Here is a 20,592-nt window from a genome sequence, read left to right as displayed (position 1 = left end):
CACTGTCATTCTTAACTGCTGACATGTAAGGTGTCCTAGGCTTTACCACTCTTCCCTATCATGTTCAGCCTCCATGTCTAACCTCTTAAAATGCCCATCTTTTGCCACACGTCTGAGAATGATATCCAGGTTGTTCTGAAAATGGATGCACCCCAGGTTCCTCTAGCTGCGTGATTGTAATAGTGTATGATGGTGATTAATGGCTCACTGGGCTGCAATTGGCCTAAATGCAGCTCGGATAAGACTTAGACAATGATCATGGGAGTGCAGGATTTTTGGGTCCCGCTTTCTTACTTAATCTGATGGCTTTTGTCCTTAGCTTATTTCTGAATTTAGAATGTAGGATTTACCTATGATTTGTGTCTTACATAAGAGTGTCGAAATAAGGAACTTTCAACAACATATTTTCTCCAAGTTAGGAGTCTCAGGAAAATGTTTACATGAAGAGCAGCTTAGAACTGTTCTGACCACCATTGTGTTTAAAGTATTAACCGCAAATCTTGGTTCTTCACAGCACATGTTTGCTTAACTCTATCTGGTTCAGAACACTCCAGGTAGATTTGTATAACCTTATAACACACGGGATTATGCAATCCCTCCATAAACTCCTACCTCAAATTCATTTATAATCAGCAACTTATGATGCAACAAGCCGAATTGCAAATTGTCAAGAAAGGCGCAGAACTCATCTGTAATAAGCTATTGCAGTAGGTTCTGACATCACAGTGCCTGCTACCAGAGTCAGCAGTCGAGGTAAAAGTCAGGTCATGTCATTGTGCAGCTGTTTAAAGCAAACAAAAAAATGTTGCCTTTCTTTCTTCTGCTCTATTTTTATAGCTTACAGTAACAAGCAGAAAGAACATGATCATTTTGTGCATTCCTTAGATAATTATAAAAAAGTTAAAATCTTATTTCACGTTTCCGCACATTCTGGGGGTGATTCTAAGTCTGGCGGGTGGCGGAGGCCGCCCGCCAGACTTCCCCCTCCAAAATACCGCTCCGCGGTCGGAAGACCGCTAAGGGTATTCTGGGTTTTGCACTGGGCTGGCTGGGCTGGCGGGCGACCGCCAAAAGGCCGCCCGCCAGCCCAGTGCAAAACTACCTTCCCACGAGGACGGCAGCTCCGAATGGAGCCGGCGGAGTGGGAAGGTGCGACGGGTGCAGTGGCACCCGTCGCAAATTTCACTGTCTGCTATGCAGACAGTGAAATTCTTTGTGGCTCCCTCTTACGGGGGCCCCTGCAGTGCCCATGCCACTGGCATGGGCACTGCAGGGGCCCCACGACAACCCATACCGCCATCCTGTTCCTGGCGGGCGAACCGCCAGGAACAGGATGGCGGTATGGGCTGTCAGAATCCCCATGGCGGCCCAGCAAGCTGCGCCGCCATGGAGGATTCAAATGGGCAGCGGAAAACCGGCGGGAGACCGCCGGTTTTCCACTTCTGACCGCGGTCAAACCGCCGCGGTCAGAATGCCCAGCGGGGCACCGCCAGCCTGTTGGCGGTGCCCCCGTCATTTTAGCCCTGGCGGTCTTGGACCGCCAGGGTTAGAATGACCCCCTCTGTGTTACCTTTTTTTTAAACAGACTTGTATTGAACTGTTGCTAATGGATTTTTGCATCAAATATCTAACAGTTTTTTTGATGTGCTTAGTTTTGCACCAGAGGTTTTTTTTTTGTTCTTCATGTTTTCAAACATGCTCTCTCTTTCATATGAAGGAGTTTCACACAAAGGTTTTAAGTGCTTTATGGGAAAGGTGATGGTTTGACCATGTATTATATGAGATAAAGTACTCCCTGCAGTACATGATAAGGACATTGCAAGTCACCTGAGAGTTTCATAACCTTATAAACGAAGCCGGCCTTTGGCCTCATTCCTCTATATGGTTATGGAACTCCTCAGTGAATTGCAGTATCCTTATACTGTCGGCAGGGGGTACTTAATCCCTTATATATTTTAATATAATCAAATGCTCCACTAATTAATTATGCCAGGGTATTTTAAAATGTAAATTTTGTGTATGACGTTGCATGCCATACTGGTATGTTATCTTTCACAGTAAAATTAGCCGCTACTAGTATATACTGTTTATGTGCTCAGCCAATGATCCATTGGCTGGTAATCAAATTATAAATGAAATTGTAAGGTTGGCAAGATGGTTTTGGCTTTAGTGTCTTACAGTGGATATCTCTGGGAGACTCTCTTTTCTCCCAGAGTTCAAGCATTGAAATTTGGCGGCAAACCTAAATATTCACTTGTTTCCAAAGGCCATTTAGATTTCACTTTAACTCTTTCTTCTGTCAATTGTTTTCTTTATTTAAAGCTCAGCACTAGGGCTCCATCAAGATCATCATAAAAGGCATTGTAATACACAGATTGATAGTTACTTTGATGCATACATACATACATAGATACATAGATAAATACATATATACAATCACACATACATACATACATACATTCATACATACATACTATTAGTAGATGGATTTCTAGACAATTAAAGAAAATCTTCAGGATAATGCACATTGACCCTAATTAGTATTTGGTGTATTTGAAAACCTTTTGTTTTTCTGCACTATATTTGCAGGTGCTTCAGATGATCTGGGCACCCTTCCACATTATCATGCAATTTTACCATTGTAAAAAATGTGTGTAATCTTTGCATTCTGCCTGCAGAATTATGTCTTCAATGCATACCTGTTCTTACATTTTCTAATCCTGCACCTGAAACCAAAAAGCATTATGATATGTCAACCAGCTGATGTCTGGTCATGTTTTTCCATTGCAGAATTGCTCAGAATCATTGCTGTGTATCCTACTTAAAAGAAAACAGCTGTGTGGCCGGCATGATCGCAGCTAAAGAAGGTGATTTTTGTGTGACTGATGACACTGATGCGTGTGGAGGATCTTATTATAAGGTAAGACCATTCAACCCTTTATTTATTGTTCTCGATTTGAAGGAAGTTTCGATAATTTCTGTTTATGATTCTTTTCTTTGTTGTGTTGTTTTTCTAAATGCATGTTGTGTCACTTCGGAAGTCTTTAACTGCAACTGTCATAATCTTTGCAGAAAGTTCTTCATAAGCCTTCATTAAAAATATACTTTTGCAGTATGAATATTTTCTGGATTCCGCCATCTAATGTTTTGGGTCTGCAATTCTCCAGCATTTTGTAGTTCTTCATCTCTTTTAAATTTTTGTTTGTTGGTGGGCATCAACGGTACCTCCATTTGGTGTCCCCTGTGATGCCATCCTGCTTCCTCCAGAGGCTACCACCTTTGGTTGGCATCTTCAGATTCATTTATTCTGCTGTTGTGTCTGTGTGCTTGCAAAAGGATCACCAATCAAAAGATAAGTTTTAAGAAGTTTTAGAAGAAGTTAATCTAGAAGATCACCGAAATTGAGGAACATCACCATCGAAGAGCTATGGGAGGAGAAATCATAAGAGAAGGCTGATTTTTTCCAGACTGTTTTCGAGAGTGCCTGTTCAGGGGGCTTGAATTGTCACGACAAGTTCTCACAGAAGGACAAACACCTGATCTGCAACCTCTGTCTTCCCATCGATCACTGAAAGGAAGACTGTAATGTCTGCTCTGTCTTTACTGCAAAGACTTTGAGGGTGAGAGCAAGTCAGAGAGTGGCCCATAACATCATGCATGGCCAGCAGACAACCCCATCTCTAAGGGATCTTGTCCTCTCCAGTGAAGAGGAGAATGTCGCAGAGGAAACAGAGGGTGAGACATCTGACGGAGATCTGCGGATCATCGACGTCAAAGAACAGGTGACCAAATAGGGCAAAGGAGATGAGGTAAAGAGATCCATCGGTCTTGAAAAGTGACAAAGATATGACTCAAAGATGTTGAAGGGAGCCTTGGCTTTAAAACCCTCTCAGACCGCAGGCACACCCCAAGGCAAGGAGCCCATGGATATCTCAAGGGGGAGTCCAGTGGAGGAAAAACTCCTGAGAAAACCCAGGTCATCGAAGGACATATGGGTAAAAGACACTTTGATGTAAAATAAAGACAGGTCAAGAGCCAAACACCGAAGCTTGACAACCGATACACTGTCAGAAGAATCATGAACGACAAAAAGAGAGACTCCGAGCGGGTCACCGAAACTGAGAAGAAGTGAAAGCTATTGGAGGCTGAAATGTCCACCCTTCTGCAGAAGAAGAAGGAGTTTAACAAGGGACTGAGGGGATTCAAGGTCCCACCGAAAACTCCAACACCGAAGGAAACAATCGAGACAGAGGTTGAAGAATTCCAACCTCCGCTCACACCTGAGCCTCAAGAAGAGGAGGGGAGCTCTTCTATGAAGAAGAAGAAAATTAAGAAAAAGCAGGGATGTATCAGGGTTCAGAGGAATCTGAATACACCGAGCCACAATGGAAAGACCTCAAGACAGACTCACATGAGGAAGGAGTTGAAAGTTATCCCTTGAGGCCTTCACCTCCAGATGATATTGGAATGTACAACCTAGTGATCAAGCACGCAGCCGAAAGATGTGTTGTGCAGTTAGAAAAATACAAACCACAATCATGTTTTTTACTGGAAACACTGATGCCCAGTCAGGCAGGGAGCCAGTTCCTACCTATGCTCCCACGTATCCTTGACCAGGGTAAGGAAGCATTCAAAGAGTCAGCCCATTGTAGAGCAGTGACTCCAAGACCTGAAAGTAAATACAAGTATTCCTCCAAAGACCGAGTGTACATTAAGGGTACTGCTCCTGCTGATTCTATAATCACATCTGCAGTGAGGAAAGGACAAACCTTCCCTCAACGTCCTGCCCACCTCCTGATAAGGAAAGCAAACAAATGAACCTCATGGGACACAATCTTGAACGGAGTGCCGCCAACTAGCGGAGAAAGCGAATACAAATGCATTATGAACAGACACGCACATCAGCACTGGGAGGAGATGGAGAACTCATGAAACACCTCCTTGAGCAGTATCGAAAGAGGGCAGCACATCAAGCCACCAGATGATGATTGGCATCACACTGAGATGCCATTCCTGGTTTAGAATTTCAGGGTTCAAGCAAGAGGTCCAAGCCAACATCTTAAACACTCCATTTAACGAATAACAGATGTTTGGGATCTCAATGGATTAAAGCCTCAACCAGTGGAAAAAAGACAACAAAATGGTGAAGTCTATGGGTGCACTTTAGTTTCGAGGTAAATTGCGAAGGGGCACTTTCGCATCATGAAGGCCTGCCTCTAGAGAAAGCTTCAGGCATTCCAGAGCAGCAGCCACTAAGCCATATCGCAACACAGCTGGCAGTATCAGCAACAGGGAATGCTGGTCTTTTTGAGGAGGAGCCAAAGGAAGAGGGCAGCCACTCAGAGGAGACTCAACCCCCACAAATAAGTGGATCCTGAACAAGAAATACCCTTTCACAAACACCATCAGTGAAAGTCAGAGGCAAAATTTCAAATTTCTATACAGAAAACCAATGGGTTGAAGGTTAAATAACTTTCTTAAGCAATGGACAAAGACAACTTCAGACAAATGGATACTAAACAGAGTACAATTTGGATTTTGAATAGAATTAAGCAAATTTCCACCAGCAAAAGGACCAAAAAACAAAGATCTATTCAGAAGAAGAAACAACATGTCTCCTCAAAAAGGAAAAAGAATTACTGGTCAAACAGGCAATTGAAAATGCCCCAAAACAGGAAATCAACAAGGGAAATTACTCAACGTATTTCCTAATCCCATGGGTAGATGGATCTCTGCATCCACATCCTATATCTCAGGTTTATCAACAAATTCATAAAAACTCAAAAATTCTAAATGACAATTTTACAGGAGGTCATACCATATTTGCAGCAAAGATATTACATAGACAATAGACTTAAAAGATGCCTACTTGCATATTCCAGTGAACACAAGACACAAGAAATACCTAAGATTTGTGGCGAACAAAAGACATTACCAATTCACAGTACGGACAATTGGAATAAAATCTGCACCAAGAGTGTTTACAAAGCAGCACACTTAAGAAGGATAGAAATACAAGTATACCCGTACCTCGATGATTGGTTGATAAGAGCATACTCCTACAACAAGTGCAAACAGAGCATTCAACAAAAAATTTAAACCCTTTACACTAGGTTTCTCCCTAAAAGTGGAGAAGTCATCTCCAGAACCGGAACAAGAGAAAATCTTCATGGGAGAAAGAATCAACTTAATTCAGGTAAACGTAGTCCCTAATGAGAAGAGGACACAATCTCTACTGGCAGAGACTCACCCCTGTGCAAGGGGCAAGTTCTGACAGTGAGGACAATGGGGAAACTTTTAGGGAAAAAGGCATCATGAATCCCTTTAATCCCATATTCAAGACTTCACATGACATGGCTTAAAAACCAATGGTCACAAGTTACTGGTTGTCACGCAAAAGGTAGAAGAGGAGATTGCGTGGTGGAACAGAGCACACATTACACCAGGGAGAATATTTACACAGCCGACTCCCAACAGTGACAATAACCACAGATGCCTCTCATGTGGGATGGGGAGCTCACATAGGCTCACTCAAAGTACGAGGAGTTTCGAAGGAACAGGATGCAGTACAACACATCAACACCCTAGAGCTGAAGACATTCTTCCTAGTCCTAAAAGCTTTTCAAAAACTACTTTTGGGGAAGACAATATTGATTCAAATGGACAGTACAACAACATTTTACCTATACTGGGAGGTACTCAATCACCACCCTTATCAAAGGTAGCTCAAGATATAGGGAAATGGGCAATACAGAGAAAGATGGAAATCCCAACAGTACATCTTCTGGGAAAAGGCAATGTTAAAGCAGATAGACTGAGCAGACAAGCCTCGTGCTCCCATGAACCAGAACTGAACCAGAAGGTAATAGAAAGAATCTTTCAGAAATAGGGAACACCGACTGAGGCATAAATCTCACCACATCTGTCACTGTAGGAAAGTCAATTACTCATTATGGCTACACTGGCAAAGGGGTCAGTCTTCTTCACCCCTGTATTAGGACAAACATCCATACCTTACAATCTAATAAAAACCCAGGGACCAAGCTTAACATGCAAAATACATCTGATCATTCAAATTAAATGAATAAGCTCATAAGGGGTTCCCCACATTCAATTCCCATGTCCATATGTAATCCTAGCAATCAATCTTTTGATGTAAAAAGTCCTCAGAAGTGTCTCCCTTTTTGTTTATGAAAAATCTTTATTTTGTAATCCCTGAATCTCTCCAAAGAAAAGCTATGAAGACCTAGAATTTAGACATTTAAAGCTGCCGGAAAACGTTATGACAGCAACAAAAATAAAATGTTACATGGCAAAATGGTGTACACTGTGGTGTATTAAAAGAGGAATAGTGGGGAAAATACAAAGGAGAAGACAAGTTTAAAATGTTTAGCTTACTGTATGGAAGAAGGACTTACATATGTATCCTTAAAGGTTCACCTATCAGCTATAGTGGCTTATACAAGAGGATATATTGGAATATGTTTTTTCACATTACCGGTAACAAAAATACTCTTGGAGGAAGCAACAAAAATAGCATCACCAAGAAAGGTGCCAGCACCCACATGGAATCTAAATATGGTGCTTACTCAGCTAATGAAAAAGCACTTCAAACCCTTGCACAATGCTACATTACAAATGCTAACCCTAAAGACTGCTTTCTTAGTGGCAATCACGTCACTACGCAGAGTAAGTGAGTTGTAGGCACTTACAATACAAGAACCCTATTTTCAAATTTACAAGGATGGGATCATCATGAGAACAGACCCACAGTTCTTGCCAAAATTCATTTTCCAATTTCACATGAATCAAAGTACCCGTTGTTCCACGTATTTCCAAAATCGTAAGACACGCACCAAAAGACCTTTGCATAAATTAGATGCAAGACGTGTGATCATATAGTATGGAGAAAAGACAAAGTTAATCAGAAAGACTCTACTACTGTTCATATAATTTGCAGATAGTTTCTTAAGTAGGATAGTAACTAAGAACACAATCGCAAGATGGGATGCAACAACAATTCAGTTGTGCCACCACCTAAGCAGGAAAAACTAACTGTGGCAGCAAAAGCACATTCAACACAAAAGAAAGTGGCAACCATTGCCTTCCTCGCAAGTACACCATTGCAAGATATTTGCATCGCAGCAACATGTACACCAGTACACACGTTCACAAAACATTACTGTATCAACGTACAAATGAACTAAGAATCTCAAGTAGGGAAAAGCATTTCACAACATCTGTTTACAAAATCAATGACCATCTTCAACCCAGCCAGCACAAGACTAGAAACTGCTACAAAATCAGTGAAAAGCATGTGAATCCAGAAAAGATTCACGCTGCAAAATGTATAGTTTCTTACCTGTAGATGTAGTTTTCAGCTTTACTTCTGGTAGGTTGGAACTGCCAGAAAGTGTCAGGGGAAAACTGTGAGGATGAGATAATTATCACACTACTCATCATTTCCAACCTTTTGGGTGGAGATTCCTCAAACACCTACCCAAAATTAAGCTGCAGGATGGAGAAGGACATAGCAATAAACATTCTATCTCTGTCTAATATCAACTGCAAATAAGATAGCTCACAGCATTAAGAGTCTTTAGACATTTTGCATTCTGTCCATCAGTATAAGGCAACACCCTTAGGTATCTACAGCACTGCTGGTGAAACACAGGGTGTGGCAAAAGACCCTGAGTTAGCTGGAAGCGTACATTTAGCAAATAGAAGGACATTTAATTTGTTGAGATACACCTTTGTGTTAGAAGAATAGTTGCTGTATTTACTTGGCTGAAATGCTCTATTTCTACATTTTTAGAGATGCCTATTGAAAACTAAAAAAGACATGGGGCAGTTTGTAAGTTTACACACAATTTGCAATGTTTAGTTTATGCAATTTTGGAGTTTTGGGAGAAGTTAATGTGTGAAGGTGACAATTTGGTATTTAGAAACACCATGACAAGCATATATGTAGTGCATATTACAAATTGAGAGAAGGATTATATCCCCCTGTGGTATTCCTATAGGTGGTAGCTCTACCCGTTTGAGGGTCCCGGTGTTCCCACACCCAGGATTACAGAGCACAGGAACAATGCCACTGATTTTACTGGGCAGAAATGCCAATCAGTGACAACAAGTGTTGGTTTATATAGTGGCTACCACCACAAGCACTGCCTGACAGCCTTCTATGGCACAGGAAGTATGCAATACATTTATTCTAGTCCAACCACAACCTACTTAGACCCCAGACACCCTTAAGACCTCCACACTCAGCTACATTGGGCTTCTGCTCCATTTATCACTTTCTTGGAGAAGCAGAATTGTCCTCAGAGTTGGGGATAACCATGAGGAAAAGGAACTGGTCATTCTTGGTATGCATGTTGGGAACTCATAATTGCATAGTGCAAGTACCAGAGTGCAAATTCTGGTGAGAATTGGTAACCCCAGACCCTATATTATTGGCATGTCTGCACCATGTAGTGTGTAATCAGATCCTTACTTTCCATTTGTTTGGTAAGCATATCATTTTTTATTGGGTTTGTATTTGCTACCTCTACATAGCTGGCTGTGCTGCGTGAGACCTCTAGCATCACAAGGCATACCAACCAATGGCATAGGTAGATTGCCACTTCACTAACACTGGGAAAGGTATGCATTTTAAGACATCGAAGGACACCCAGAGTGCCAACACTGAGTGAGTTGCAGATAGAATTTGTCCATAGGGCCTCATCATGCACGATGAGGTCCTAGGAAATGTGGTGTAGTTCTGGAATTCAAGGGTGCTGTCAGCCTTCCTTACTTTTTGTGTTATGAAAAAAGTCAGCATTCTGATTCTTGCTACTTGGTAATATGTTCTTGAAGTTCCGGACTCTTAGCCAATAACAATCTCTTCTGTCTGATAGGAACAGTGAAACACAGTGTGAGACAATGCTCACAAATATCGTTGGAGCATGCAGCGCCACATACTATTTAGTGACAGCCAGACTGGTGTGCATCATTTATTGTCTGCCATACTTGGAAGGGCATGAAACTGCATATCCACCAGATTAATGTGGAAACGTGCAGAGCCACGTATTGTTCTAAGACAGCTAGACCACTGCACATAATTTATCGCCCGCCACACTAGAAAGTGCACTATACCACATTCACACCAGGTAAATGCATACAGTAGTAGTTTAAGCATGCAATATCTTTATATGGGCAACATCAATAGTTCAGTATACTGCTGGAAATTCAACCCTCCCTCAATAAATGGGAAAACTAACATAATAATAAAATAATATAAGTATAAATGGGCCAGGACAAGGGAAATAAAAGGGGCCCAGGAGACCGCCACCTCCCCAGGGCAAGGCTTATATTTGCAATGGGAGGGGGCCATACAGGCCCACCCTACTGAAACATTTTTGGCTCTGGGGACAACCACCTCCCCAAGTTTGTGAATGGAGAGGGGGGCCATGTGGCCCCCCTCCTGGAGCCATTAATGGCCCTGGGTACTGCGACCCCAAAGGGCCGACTCCCTATGTCTGTAGGGGCCAACCCTCAGGACATAGATGTTTGCTGTCACTTGGTGAAGCTTTGACAGCTCCCGCCCTCTGAGTTACTGACCCATCTCCGTGCACGGCTAAAGGCTGTGTATGGAGCTAGGTTAAGTGCCTGCGTGGGGTTGGCTGCAGCCAACCATCACAACACACAGCCAAAGGGAGTGAGAGCCTATGGGGTTTGGCCACAGGAGCTGGCTGCATAAAATTATTGATAAGAAAACTGTACATGACGTGGGCGTGAGTTATAGTTTCTTGAGATAAGTATAACTGTTTAAATTCTATGGTTTTGTGCATGTAAAATCTGAACCTAGCTAATTTCTATGGCTTTGTATGAGTAAATTTAGAACCTAACTATAACGTCCCTGTAGCCTTTGTTTTTTTCCGTTTGTATGTATGTATTTCATATATCAACGTTTCCTTATCCAATAAAAGGAAAAGGTCAGGACACTTTCGGAAAGTTACAAATAAATTTACTGTCACCAGATTCTTCCTCCCAACGCGTTTCATCCGTAGCCTTGTTCACAAATGGGGGAGTCATAGCATTACCACAATAAATACCAAAATACACCAACATAAAAGAAGGACTAAGAATGCAGTACAAACAGACTACTCTATAAGGCGGCCTCCATATTGGAATGTTTAACTGACATCCGTTTTTTATAAAAGTATCACAGATCAAATTGAAACTTTATAGAAACAACTAAAAAGCATTACAGAAGTAAAAAACATGATAAAATAACATATACGATTATTGGATTAATATACTATACATTAATAATCACATTATATATATCCATTATATATCCAACTAACTTCCCACTTTGATATAATGCGGTCTAATTTATTTATATATTATGTTGTTATGTTATTACCTCCATACACCAGTTAGGTTCAAATGTTCCCCTATGCAAGCTATACATAATTTTCAGAATTGTAATTGTTTATATAATTAAACTTATGGCCTAGCCGCCCTAGAGTCTATGTTTGGACTTCTATTCATATTACCAGACACCCCTAACATGCATAAGTATCATATTTCTATACATATCAATACCAATACCAATAGAAGCTCGACTATCACAATTATATTCACTCTTCCTATATCCAAGTTTAACTGCCCAGATGGATACTCATTTCCTCACTTGAATTCAAACCAAGGGGGGAAAGAGTCATAAGCCTAATAATGTATTTTGATTACAATATCCATAATGATTTCTGTCTGTCCCCCCATGTAAATTAGGTCTAACCTGGTCACATAACACATAACTGAGCAATTTCTCATCTCCCTGATGTATGTCATGGAAGTGTCTCGCTACAGGATAATTGCGATCAAAATTGCGAATTGCTCTTATGTGTTCCAGCACTCTCTTTTTTGCTTTATTTATAGTGCTTCCCACTTAAATCTTGTCACAAGGGCACCTTAGACAATATATACAGAAATCTGTGTTGCAACTGAAATGTCCCTTAAGCTCATAATCATTTTGTCCACTACCCAATCTGACATTCATGCAGTTGGTACTATATTTACATGCCTTATACTGCCTGCAACAATAGAATCCCACCGGACTCGATCTGTTGTTCTCACCATTATTGGAACTGATCACCATATTGTGGCTAAGAGTATCCCGTAGTGACTTTCCCTTACAGAAGGTTGGAAATATAAGTCGGCAAGTGTGGGTCTGTCTGTAAAATATGCCAGCTTTTTGTAAGTATTCATCTCATATTGTGGAATGAAATATATATATATATATATATATATATATATATATATATATGTGTTGTTATAGTTAGGTTCTAAATTTACTTGTATAAAACCACAGAAATTCACCAGTTATAGAGTTCTTTCAAGCAACTATAACTCATGCACTAAGGTAACTATAATTCACGCCCCAGCCATGCACAGTTCCTTCTTCAATAGTTTGAGTGATGTTTAATTTACATTTGTATTGATGTTTTAGCAGTTGTCATGAGTGCTGTAATATATGGGGCAATTAGCAGTGCATGGTGAGGGTGCGAGTTTTAACTACCTTAGAGCACAAGTTATAGTTGCTTGAAAGAACTCTAATTATAACTGCTGAATTTGCCCCACGAAAGATATATTACCTACAGGCGGTAGCCAGTAGCTAGTTATAGTCAGGACCATGTTTCCATAGAAAAAGTGTTTTTGACTTGCCTATATCTTTGGCGCCATTTGATAAATCTGCACGGAATTTTCCACAAAAAGTGTTCCAGAGAATCTTGTTATGCATTGGAAGTTTCGGGGTGATCCATCAAGTGGGGGCCGAGAAATAGGGTAGGGCTTAAAAGTTGGGTTTCCCATATTAAGTCCAATGGGGATTTTGAACACAACTACAGCACAAACTTCGGTATTACACCAAATTTGGCAAAAAGTTAGCTTTTGGTCCAGAAAGAAGCCTTTTTCTTGTTTTGTGTTAATCTGTTGAGTAGTTTTTGACTTAGCAAAAGAAAAAGAAATATAGATCGATAGAGGCGCAAAGGATTCATGAATATTAACGAATATTCGCAAATGCACTTGCGAATAGAAGCGCTGTAATTGGGTTGCCACAGCCTGAACAGAATGTTGCAGCCTCCATTTTAATGTCTCGGGACACGGTCCCCAGGTCTGAAAAACAAAATGAAAGATAACATAATGGGTCAGGTTGGAGGTACCCTAACCCCAGGGGTGTGATATAGGGTGTTTGAGGATCAAATTATGAGTTAAAATGCTTTTTTTCACCATGTGCGATACTCATGAATTATACGAATATTGCACAAGAAAATTTAAAAAACGTTCAAAGACTAAATCATTCACTTATACATGAACCCAAAGACTCTTGTGCCCTCTCACATACCCACTCAGACACTCATGCACCCATTAAGACCCACTCGTACACTCACACACCCACTTGCATACCCACTTAGACACGCACTCACTCTCAGAACCACTGACAGAGACAGGCCCTGCGGTCAACCCCTGCCACCTAATGCCAAAAGCCTAGCACGTTGGTGGTTGGATTGACATAAAGTAATTAAAATTACTTTTACACAAAAAAGAACATAGAAATTCACTGAAAAAAATCAAAGGTTATCGAAACGTTATAGTTAGGTTCTGAATGTATTTATACAAAACCTTAGTAATTGAGCAGTTATAATTAAAGTATTACAAGTAACTATAACTCGCACCCTAAGGTAACTATAACTCGCGCCTTCGCCATGCATAGCTAATTACTCCACATATTATATCATTGATGACACCTTCTATGGCATCTTTGATATTATCACTGCAACATTTGCAATAAAATTATTGATGAGTTATAGTTACCTTAGGGCGCGAGTTATAGTTACTTGTAATAACTCCCTAACTGTTGGATTTCTATGGTTTTGTACAAGTAAATTCAGAACCTAACTATAACGTTCCTGTAACTTTTGTTTTTTTCTGTGAATATATATATATATATGTCTAGATAGTTATAGTTAGGACCATGTTTCCATAGAAAAAGCGTTTTTTGACTTGCCTATATCATTGGCACTAATATTCACAAAAGTATCTTGTTGCACACAGAAAGTTTTCGGGTGATCTGTCATGTGGGGGCCGATAAAAAGGGGGGGAGGTCAAAAAAGTTGCGTTTCCCATGTTAATTCCCATAGGACCTTTATACACGACTACAGCCGGAACCACTGGACGGAATTACACCAAATTGGGCAGAAAGCTAAATTTCAGTATGCAGGTTGTGCTTTCACTTATTTGGTGATATTAAAGAGAAAATAAATATGTATTTCTCTGGCCGTGACGACTTTGTGAAAAAAGAGAAGCTTGTGCAGGGAAATGCACAGCTCTGATTAGTTGCCAACACTTCAAACCAGGAAGTTTTGGCAGCCATCTTGGGACTCGGCTTCAGCCAAGTCCGACAAAAAAAGTAAAAAAAAAAACAAAGGGCCTAGAGGGACCTCTCAGAGCTACAAAGCATTTTTTTCAATTTTCGCTGCGATTCACGGCAGATCCGTGACCCAAGGGAAAACAAAAAAAACAAGCATGCTTCTTTTCTAAAGAGCCCCCGGGTAAGCCAGGTACTGGGGGCATTGATTTATGTATGCTGGAGGCCCCCCACATCCCTGGGGACCACCACCTCCCCTGGGCAAATTTAAAAACAAATAGGTGGTCTGTTATGGACCCCCTGCAGCCCCAGGGACCACCACCGCCCTGGGGCATTGATTACATTGTGTGCTGGGGTGCCTGCTTTAGCAACTCCCTCTCAGTGACAGCAATGCTGAACCCACAGGAGGTGGAAAGCCCGCTAGGACCATGGGAGCCTTCAGGCTCGCCCCACGTTCCCCACCATTGTGACTGGATGCCCTGGGGAGCACCCAGGGCACATGGCCAGGATGCAGAGATGGGGTCCCTGGGCTGAAATAGGCCTGGGGAGGGAGGCCATGCAGCCTCCCTCATCCAAATAAAACATAATAATAATTAGGCCATGTTCTAGGGAATAGGGTGTCCAGAGCCGAGATCGGCCTGGGGAGGGGGGCCGCACTGTCCTCTCCACCAAAAAATATAAATAATTAGGCCGCGCCCCAGGGGATGGAGCCTCCAGGGCCAAGTTCGACCTAGGGGGACTGCGCGTCACCCCTCCCCCAAAAAATTTATTAGCTGGGCCCTGGGGGATGGAGTCCCTGAAGGCAAGATTGACAAGGTGAGAGGGGCTGCGTGGCCTTATTCCCCCCCAAAAAAAATAATAATAATTTGGCTGCGCCCAGGGGCTATGTACAGACTGGTGGGCTGCGTGGCCCTCCTTCCCCCCAAAACAATTGATAGGCTGGGCCCCAGGGGATGGGGATCCCAGGGCCAAGATCAGCCTGGGAGGTGGATATGCGGCCCCTTCCCCCTCTTCCCAAATATATTAATATTTAGTCTGGGACCCAGGGGATGGGCTCCCCAGGGCTGAGATCAGGTGGGGGGGGCACTCGCCCCACCCCAAATAATATTTGGGCTGGGCCCCAGGGGAGAGGGTCCCTGTGGCTGACATCAGCCTGGGAAGGCTGGCAGTGTGGGATTGGCTTGTTATAGGGGTTAACCACAGGGACTGGCTGCAGGCTAGGCTCTGCAGCCAACTACCGCTGCGCACGGCCAAAGTCCATGTGTGTTGGGGTTGGACTAGTGTATAGTAATAAAAATTGCTTTATGTAAAAAAAAATAGACATTCACTGAAAAAAAAAACAAAGGTTACAGGGACGTTATAGTTAGGAAATAGAATTAAAAAAACCTTAGAAAGTAACTAAAAAAACTAAGGTTACAGGGATGTATAACTCATGCTCTTGCCATGCACTACTAATTACCCCAGATATTACAGCCCTCATGACAACTTCTATAACGTCATTAAAAATATAAATGAAACATTAGCAGTCAAATTATTCAATGTAAAAACTGTGCATGGCGAGGGTGTGAGTTATAGTTACCTTAGGGCACAAGTTATAGTGACTTGAAACAACTCTGCTGAATTTCTATGGTTTTCTACGAGTAAATTCAGAACCTAACTAACATCCCTGTAACCTTTGTTTTTTTCAGTGAATATACATCTAAATGTAATATTATATATAATTTCACTATTTCACTTTATAAATGCGTCCATCTGCAGGGCTTAAGTTGGGTGGGTCACTCCAGTTTGCAGACCTGGATTTCTCTCTAACTTTTTGCCTGCAGAACTCCTGTTTTGCTGACTTCGTTTTTGCTGTCCTTACGGCTCTGCATCCTTTACCACTGCTAACCAGTGCTAACATGCTTGAGCTCCCTCCTTATAAAATGATAAGATTGTCTTATACCCAAATGGCATATTTAGTTTACTTTTAAGTCCCTAGTAAAGTGGCACTATCTGTGCCCAGAGTCTGTAAATTACATGCTGCTAGTGGGCCTGCAGCACTGGTTGTGCAATGCTTAGCACTTTAAATGTGTCTAATTGGAATGTGTGTGTGTGTTTGTGTGTGTGTGTGTGTGCAGTTCCCAACTGCCATTGTGACCTGCAAAATAACACATTTTGTCAGACCCAATGCTTTAGTCACCCCTAGGGTAGGCTCTTGACAGTCCAGAGGCAGGATGTAATGTATTTCAAAAGTAGGGCATGTACTTTAAGTTTTACATGTTCTGGTAGTGAAAAACTCTAAACTTTGTTTTTCACTACTTCTACCTCTCCCATAGACTAACATTGGAGTTAACTTATTACATTTATTAGCTGTAATTTCCAAATGGGAACAGGTATCCTGTTCATATTTGGTGTCTTTGGAATTGTAATGAAACATCTTAACTTATGATAACGTCAGATTTAAATTAAAATTTTGAAAATGCCACTTTGAGAAAGTTATTTCAAAACAAGTCTGAGTGTGCCCTTTTTAGTAACAGCAAGGCTAAGCCACAAAAGAACAGATAAAATAATGCTCCAATACCGACCAACTGTTCAAAAGATAACTATTACTATATAGGACTACATTAATTAACCAGAGTGATCACAATGTAATATACATCATGGTTATAGCTATGCCATTTAAGTACATCGTGATCAACATGACAACCATATTTAAAGAGACATTTTTACACATGAAGGTTTATATGAGCCCATAACACGAACATAATGAAACATTGAAAACATTACAAAAATTATTTTGAATTCATGAACATTTGCACAATTTAAAACAAATGCATCAGTTCTGAAATTTACATCCCAGAAGGAGCTAAACATTTCAATCATTATGAGGCCCTGTACCATGGAGAGAAGCTAAAGGGTGCTCCCAGACGAACCATGTAAAAAAAAATAGTCTCTAGAACTGGCATTAACTTTCAAAATTGCATTACTCATTTCAATGTCCTTTGTTTGATTTGAAAAAGAATTGAAGTATGGGCAGCCAAATTGATTGGGCTTACACACCTCTACTTACTGCAAAAGCAGATTTATGCCAAATTTTGTAACTGCCCCCAGTTCAAAGACATCATAAATGTGAGACTTGTGTTTGCTGTAATCAGACAACTGAGGGAATTGAGTTCTCATCCAGGAACATCAAATGGAAACATAATTCATTTTCCAACTGTTAAACTAAAAATGTAGTGTATGGGGTACCTTGTAAGTGTGAGGAGCACTACATTGGTAAAACTGATCAAGAGATCTGTCAGAGGATTACACAGCATATAGTAATAGTTATTTTTTAAACAGTTGGTCAGTACTGGCGTATTCTGCTATCTTTACTTTAAGAAAGATGGTATTTTCCTGGCTTAGCCATTTACTGTCTGCAGGCTGTCTCTTGGTCACATGACTTGGTGTAGTTGTCAGTTGGGCTTTGTGTATTCCTCCTAGGGAGCCACACACAATGGGCAGCTTAAGTGTGACTGGATGGGCCATCGCTGGAAAGATCAGAGGGAGGAGCTGAGCCTAGGCCCACATACACTTTTTTTGCAAACAAACTGAAAAGATGGTGAGAGACACTTTGTTGTGGTATAATCTGCTTTAGTTTATTCAAGATAAGGAATCCATTAAACACCCCAGCCAACAGATGTCTTCTCTCTCCTCGTCTCTTCCAACTGCCTGATCGCCCTTAGTTACAGTCACCAGGTTACGGTGACATGCATTCTGCCTAAAGATTCCATGTACACAGAATGCCACACATCTTCCCCCCTTCATTAACAATGTACACACAATGTACACAGAATGCCACACATCTTCCCCCCTTCATTAACAAAAGAAGAAATGTAGCCAAGCAACAGCCAAGGGCATCCAATTAAAAATGGTAACAGATAACATGGGAACACAAAAATAAAGAGACATAATACTAAACAAAATCATCTAAAATTTTAGGGCGTTTGATAACTCTTGAAGACCTCCTTGGTAAAAAATGATTGTCAACATTATCATGTTTTACTTCTACACCATCTTCCTCAGAATTATTTTCCCCACAAGCAGTTTTCACTTTGACCACTCTCCCAATATTCCAGACTCTGTGATCTTCAGTTCTTACCGCATTTCCCAGAACTTTCTTAACCTTGAGAGGTATAGAAAATTTTGAATGTTCTCTTGAAAGACCAAAGCGAGGATTCTTCACTCTGACAAAATCACCTACTTGAATCACTACTTTTTTCACTGCTTTCCGCTTATCAAATCTGATCTTTCTTTCTGAAACCTTCTTAAATTCTTTCAACCACTTCTGCTTATCATTACATAAAGTTTCAGATTTTGAACCAACCTTATCATTAACCCACGAAGGACACACCAACGTGTTAGGTTTTCTCCTCCTGAATAACTCAAAAGGTGAAAAACCCGTAACAGAATGAGGAGTCAACCGATAAATCTTGATCTTACGTGATACTTCCTCCTTCCAACATTTGTTACACGCTAGAGACATTTGAATAGTTTCCTTTAATACTCTATTCAGCCTCTCCACCATACCATTGGTCTCAGGATGGTAAAGAGAAGTTTTCTTATGTATAATGCCTCTTTCACTCAAGAAGAGTTCCATGTCCTGTGAGACCAATTGTACACCATTATCTGTGAGAATAGAGGAAGGAAACCCTTCTCTGTCAAAAATATCATTGAGAAAGCCTATTACATCCCGTGTTTCCACTGAAGTAGTGATTTTAAATTCAGGCCACCTTGAATACATATCTAATAACACAATTACATATTTATCAGAACCTGAATGTCTAATCGGACCCAAAATATCCAAAGAAATCTCTTCCCAAGGTTCTTTCGGAAGCTCCCTCACTTTCATGGGCTGGACTCTACAAGTTAAAGTTTTGTCAGCTTTCAAACATTGCGCACACTCCCTAACACATCTTTCAATTAACATGTCCATACCTGGCCACCAATACATGAGTCTCAACCTTTCTTTTGTTTTAGAAATGCCAGGATGGCTCTCATGAGCTATAGAGATTAGCTCATCTCTCAACTTCTCCGGAGGAACAAGCCTACTTCCTCTCAATATGAGATCACCATGAGTTGACAATTCACCTCTAACTCTCCAGAATCCACACAATTGTTGATCATTCTTTTCAGTACCATCCCATCCACTTCTGATTTTTTTAAGAACTTTCTGTAAAACTTCATCACCGATTAACTCCAACATCCATTCACTCTCCTTGATTATACCATCCTTGATCATACATACCTCAAAATCATCACTACCATACATGGAAATATCCTCATTCTCTAAACTGTCACTTACTAACCTTGAGCAACAATCTGCCAGGTTGTTTTCAACTCCGGGTATGTATTGGACCCCAAATGTGAATTCCTGCAAAGCTACTACCCACTTTCTGATCCTACCAGATACAGCATCCAAACCCTTTTTTTCAAAGATCTCTTTTAACGGTTTATGGTCCGTTCTTATAAAAAATTTGCTTCCCCACACAAACTTTCTTAGTTTATTCACCGCCCAGAACACGGCTAACGCTTCCTTTTCAATAACAGAATAGTTTAATTCTGCCCCCTTCAAGGACCTGGATAAAAAGAGTATTGTTCTTTCAACTCCATTACAAGTTTGTATCAAGACAGCCCCAAGGCCCTTGGCGCTAGCATCTGACATTATTACTGTATCATGCCCTGGTTCAAAACTATTTAAACTAGAAGCAAACTTCAAACTTTGTTTCATTAAATTGAACTCCTTTTCACACTCATCACTCCAGTTAAAAGCAACACCCTTTCTCACTAATTCCCTCATACATATAGTTTTGTCAGAAAAATGATCCACAAATTTACTGTAAAACTCTGCCATGCCAAGAAATTTTACCACCTCGTCTTTTGAAGAAGGACTGGAAAAATTAATTATAGTATCTACCAACTCTTTCTTGGGTTCAATACCCTTGGAAGAAATTTTGTGACCAAGATAGTCAATTTCATGAAGATTAAATTTGCATTTTTCTGCTTTTAAGGTTAAGCCACTCTCTTCCAGTTTCTGAAGAACTCGGCGTACTCTTTCATTGTGTTCTTTTCCATCCCTACCATATACGAGAATGTCATCTTGATATATCTTGATTCCATGCAATCCTTCTAGCAGCCTCTCCATGGCACGTTGAAATACA

General features: G+C 40.9%; 1 protein-coding gene across 5 annotated transcripts in view; it reads left to right on the top strand.

Annotated features, from left to right (window-relative positions):
• FBLN2 (fibulin 2) overlaps window positions 1-20,592 on the top strand; it is a 737,488-nt gene that overhangs the window by 316,297 nt on the left and 400,599 nt on the right. For all 5 annotated transcript variants that reach the window (XM_069206615.1, XM_069206613.1, XM_069206614.1 and 2 more), the window contains one exon: window positions 2,791-2,920. In XM_069206615.1, the coding sequence (XP_069062716.1) occupies window positions 2,791-2,920 (130 nt within the window). The remainder of the gene's footprint in view (window positions 1-2,790; window positions 2,921-20,592) is intronic.

The sequence above is a fragment of the Pleurodeles waltl genome, chromosome 9, assembly GCF_031143425.1.
Source record: "Pleurodeles waltl isolate 20211129_DDA chromosome 9, aPleWal1.hap1.20221129, whole genome shotgun sequence".
Lineage (NCBI taxonomy): Eukaryota > Metazoa > Chordata > Amphibia > Caudata > Salamandridae > Pleurodeles > Pleurodeles waltl.
The sequence above is the reverse complement of the archived record's forward strand: the minus strand, read 5'-3'. Positions and strand labels throughout refer to the sequence as shown.